The following is a 5,465-nucleotide window of genomic DNA, read 5'->3' on the forward strand; positions in this document are numbered from 1 at the left end:
AGTTAAACTCCTAAGACAGAGTTCCCTCTTTGAAATAGAAGTATACCAGCAAATGCACCCTTCCAAAAGGCTAGACTATGAGAATGAATTCGGGTTACACAATTATTCGGATTTTCCATCAGTCAAAACAGGTATCCTAAAACAGAATCGTATTTGAATTATTCCCACTAATTTGCCACCTGGAAGAAAAATGAGCCCAGTGGAGTTGAATCCCATATTTATAAAAAAATTTGTTTATTTCTCAAAGAGTGTAAGAAATAGTTAATGTATCTTCAAGAAACTATAAACAGTTTATCTCAAAGTACGTCATTGCTTTGTCTTTTCTAGCATGAATCCTGCCTGAGCAGCATTGTGTGTATGTTATAATAATTCCACTGTTTAGAGAGTATTGTGAAATGTTCACTAAACGAACACACCTTCTATTGAAAACATAGCTCTCCTTTTTCTAGCATGGCAACAGTTTTTTTTTCTTTTGAGTTGCTCCTAGGTGCTATTTCTGTGTGTGTGTGTGTGTTCGAGTTTCCACTAAAAATTTCTATTTCTTTTCCTCATTCAACCATTACTTGCTCTATTCCCATGGAATTCGTAAGATCCTCTCATTAGAGTGGCTTAGTTTAGCTGTCAAATCTCTAGGGCATTCAATTGCAGATAAATGGCTAAAACGCCAGCCTAACCGCATTTTTATTAACAGATGGCGGAAAACAAACGTCTTTGGAGAAGAACCGAAGGAAAAGGGTTAAAGGGTCAATAAACAATTATTACCGTGCTTAAAATGGGGGGATTTCTCATCAGATTCCACAGGCAGAGGCTGGCCCAATCCAGGGGAGCTGGGACTCCCCCGCTCAGTATTCCAGGGACCACCTCACACACAGAGTAGTTGTCCCCCAGCGGGACGGCTCCCACAGGCCACCGAGTGGTCCAACCGCCCAACCGAAGCGTCCCCGGAGCGCTTCTGACGTTGGGGTTGAGGGCTAAATCTGGAGAAGCAGGCCGGGGGCTCGAACTCGAGCAGCCTTCAGATCCGGATCGCCGCGGGCTAGGGTGTGATATAGGATATCCGAGGCCTTGGCGAGAAATAGAGGGGTCCAGTGTCCAACTCTTGCTGCCACCCCTCCTGCGGGTGAACTTTCTCTCCCTGCACGCTGATTCCCTCGCCTTTCTCTCCCTTCCCTGTGCGCTCTGACGTGCACACCATGTGACAGGCCCCCTTCTGCTATAAGCCCAGACAAGGTCCGCCCTCTTCTGGACTCAGCCCTGGCCTCGCCGAGCTCGGTTCCTAGATTTCACACACGCCCCGCGCCCTCCAGGGCGCCCAACACCAACTGACCCGCCGGGGTCCCGCCACCCCCTCCTCGGCTGACCGGGCCGGAGGGACCGCGGAGGAGAAGGTCAAGTCAGGCGCTCACTGCCCTGTGCATTCGGAGTCCGGGAGCGCAGACACAGCGCGCAGCCCGAGTCGCAAAGCCCAGGCGCGGGGCTCGGCAGCGGTTCCAGCACCTCCTGCAGCCTCGCGTCCCAGCGTGGCGTTCCCGCTCCCCACCCGCCGCCCCGGGGCCGGCCTGGGGAGCCGAGCGAGCCGGGAGCCCGGCGCCCCTATGCGCCGCCGCGTCGCCGCGCCGCCCCAGCTATGACCCTGAGCACGGAGATGTCCGATGCCTCCGGCCTCGCCGAGGAGACAGACATCGACGTGGTGGGGGAGGGCGAGGACGACGACGAAGAGGAGGACGAGGACGACGAGGGCGGCGGGGGGCCCCGGTTGCCCGGCTCGGCCCAGCGGCGGCGGCGCTCTTATGCCGGGGAGGACGAGCTCGAGGACCTGGAGGAGGAGGAGGACGACGACGACCTGCTGCTGGCCTCGCGGCCCGCCGCGTCCCCCGCGCCTCCGGGCCCTGTACCCGCGTCGGGGACCGGCACGGGAAGCTGCAGCGGTGCGGGAGCGGGAGGCAGCTCCGGAACCGGCGCGGGCGCGGGCGGTGGTGCCAAGAACCCACTGGTGAAACCCCCCTACTCGTACATCGCGCTCATCACCATGGCCATCCTGCAGAGTCCGAAGAAGCGCCTGACGCTCAGCGAGATCTGCGAGTTCATCAGCGGCCGGTTCCCGTACTACCGGGAGAAGTTCCCTGCCTGGCAGAACAGCATCCGCCACAACCTGTCGCTCAACGACTGCTTCGTCAAGATCCCGCGCGAACCGGGCAACCCGGGCAAGGGCAACTACTGGACGCTCGACCCGGAGTCCGCAGACATGTTCGACAACGGCAGCTTCCTGCGGCGCCGCAAGCGCTTCAAGCGCCAGCCGCTGCTCCCCCCGCACGCGGCGGCCGAGGCACTGCTGCTGCGCGGCGCGGGGCCGGCGGGTGGCGCGGGGGACCCGGGCGCCGCGCTCTTCCCTCCGCCGCCGCCTCCCGCCTGCGGCTACGGAGCTTACGGCTGCGCCTACGGCCTACAGCTGCCGCCCTGCGCGCCGCCCTCCGCGCTCTTCGCCGCCGCTGCCGCCGCAGCCGCCGCCTTCCACCCGCACTCGCCGCCGCCGCCGCCGCCCGGTGCGGCAGCCGAGCTGGCGAGGACCGCCTTCGGCTACCGGCCGCACGTACTGGGCGCCGCCCTGCCCGGCCCGTTGCAGGCGGCCACAGTGAAAGCGGGAGGTCCCGGTGGCGCCGGGGCGCTGGCACGCTCGCCTTTCTCCATCGAGAGCCTCATTGGGCGCAGCCGGGGTCCAGCCGTCGCCAGTGTTCAAGCCTCGCCCGGGGCCGCTAGCGGGACCGCACCGGGACCGGGGGGCGGAGGCTGCTCGGCGCAGGCGGCTGCGGGCCCGGCTGCCGCGCTCACCCGCTCGCTCGTGGTCGCCGCTGCGGCCGCCGCCTCGTCAGTGTCGTCGTCGGCCGCGCTGGGGACTCTGCACCAGGGAACTGCGCTGTCCAGTGTGGAGAACTTTACTGCTAGGATTTCCAATTGTTAGAAACGCCGCTAGCGCGCGTGAGAAAGTGAAGGTAGGACTCCCGGCCCCTTTCTGCGGATGGGTGGTTGGTTTTGTTCGCCCCTTCCGGCCCTCGGCGACCTCGTGCCCCATTTTTGCCGCTTTGGATTTCTTGGACCGGACTGTGTTGGGCGACAGCTGGGGCACCGCGCAGTCCGGCTCAGCGGGCCCCTCTAATATTTATGCAAAGTCGCCCTATGCTGCAACCCTGACTTGGGGTGGGAAGGAAGAGGGTGTTAGAGGAAGTCGCCCTGTTTTAGCACTAGGGGCTTCTTTGACTTTTGGCAAATTGAGAAAACCAACCCAAACGATCAAAATTAAGCCCCTTTGAGGTATAAAGATTCTCAGGTCCAGGCGTTAAAAAAAAAAAAAGTCAATAATGTTTATACGAAGCTCATACAAACTCAGTAAAGGTCTCCAAGAAATGCCTTTATTTGCTCACACTTATTTGGTGTACTTTTTTATGGAAAGGAAAAAAAATGAATAACATGTTTACACAAGAAACAAGTCAAAATTTGTCATTTCTTATTTTAACCTGTGTTTTGTATCATAATGGACATGGGGAATTTTTATTTTGTACTTATTGCGTATTCTTTACAAGGAGTATTGTAAATTTTACTGGCAATTATTATTGTACTATTCTAATGTAAGATTTTTACACTTTTTTTCAGAAATAAAACGCTTAATTTTCAAAGAAAAGCCAACTAAGTAATTGACTGAATTGTCGCTGTCTTAGTCTTTTTTTCCTGTTAAGAAAAAAAAAATAAATGTCTAATAGATAAATCTAAACTCAGTACAGAATCTACTTAAGTATTACTTCCACAGAAAGCCTAACGCAGCCACGATAGCAGGACGCCATAGTTTTTCATTTCAACTTTTCAAGTCCGAGCTTATTTCTCATGACCGCCAGTGAAAGCAGTTACTTTGCTCAATGTTTACAAGCCTGAGCCTTGTCCATCTTAAAGATCAACAAGATATTTTTTTTTAAAGTTGAAGTTGTAGTCACCCTACGATAGTTTAACAGAAGTGTTTGGTTTTAGTTTTGAAATTCTCCAGTTAATTTCTGCTCACTTTTCAGCACACACACACACACACACACACACACACACACACACACACAGCTCAACCGTTGTAAAACGGTAATGGAAGCAACGCAGGCAGAGGCAGTTTCTAGTTTAAAATTTTAACAGCTAAAGGAGATGCACAGATTATCTGGTTAAAGTATGAAAAAGTCCCGGATAGAAGTATTTGCACTTATAACTTGAATTGTATGTGAGAGTTCTAATAGTGAAGATAAAAGTGAGTGCAGGAACTGCACGGATGAGTTCTGAGCGCAAAGGCAAATTTACCGAAATTTTAGCTTAAATGAATAACCCAAGCAATTGTCATCTTTAGCGGAGTATATGGTTCAAAGATTTCTAGATGAGAGCACCTTGGGTGTTTATTGAACTAAATAAACAATTTGGGTGATTTAGGGCATCTCTTTTTAAAGTCCAAGTCTTTCATTGCTGATTATATTCACCACCTAATTCCTTAGGAAGCCACGGCTAGTCTTGAGTACAGATGGTCCCGGGAGCTCAACCGATAGCTGATGCATCTGTAACACATAATTTGAATGCTTCGGGTCAGCAGGTTGCAATAGACATTGAATCTGTTTGTTCAGTTTCTTTAAAATGTGGGTAAATGTGCACAGTATGGTGATATCTGAAGACCCACAGATTTAACCTATCCAATTCATGGCTTGTACATTATAGGCCAGTACTGGTCACACTTAGGTATCCGAGGGAGGAAAAGACTCAAAAATCTCAGGATGAAAGTTATGTTTCCCGCCCTAAGAGTTGCATAGAGAAAGGTAAAGAAGAGGTTAGAGTAAAAAAAAAAAAAAAAAAAAAACACAATGAAACGTACCACTACATGCCTAGCTAATTGTAAATGAGGATCTTTACGTGCAAAGACTTCTTATACTCTAGCATAGCTTTAAAGAGAGCAGACCAGACCTGCATCACCAGGAGCACCTTTATAGAGGCTTCCTTAGGTGGGACCCAAAGGCCTAGATACAGAGGCTCGCCTGTATACTTGAGCAACGCACAGAACGGACTTTTAGATTTGAAAGAGAGTCAAAATGAAAACCGTGAGATTTTTTTCTCTCTCTTAGGATGAGTGTGTAGATGCCCCGAAAGCAGGGAATCACAGCTAAGTCTTTTCTTCAGATCATGCACCTTTAAAAAGTGCCAAGAGGAGTTCTGCCTCCCAGGTTGTCAGTGCACAAGGCTCAGGGTGACCCTGTCCTGGCCCTCGGGTTCCTAGGCTGGGCTCCCAGGTCACCGTCTAGGGCAGCAGACCACAAACCCGCTTTTGATCCGGCAGGGGTGCAGTGAGGGCCGCCTGCTTGTCTGTTGCTTCCCACCAGGTTCAGCCTCCTTTCTGAGGTTTGGGTGTGTGCGATGGGCATTACTTACTCAGCGAGTAAATCCCTGCGAGGGATAGT

The 5,465-nt window shown here is 52.5% G+C and overlaps 1 protein-coding gene across 1 annotated transcript; it reads left to right on the top strand.

Moving 5' to 3' along the window:
* Window positions 1-1,490: 1,490 nt before the first annotated feature.
* Foxd1 (forkhead box D1) lies at window positions 1,491-3,689 on the top strand. The gene has a single exon (XM_085676823.2). It carries the CDS (start codon window positions 1,628-1,630, stop codon window positions 2,957-2,959), a length of 1,332 nt encoding a protein of 443 aa, XP_085532949.2. The 5' UTR covers window positions 1,491-1,627; the 3' UTR covers window positions 2,960-3,689.
* Window positions 3,690-5,465: the final 1,776 nt, after the last annotated feature.

This window comes from Myodes glareolus, chromosome 15 (assembly GCF_982192425.1).
Source record: "Myodes glareolus chromosome 15, mMyoGla1.1, whole genome shotgun sequence".
Classification (NCBI taxonomy): domain Eukaryota; kingdom Metazoa; phylum Chordata; class Mammalia; order Rodentia; family Cricetidae; genus Myodes; species Myodes glareolus.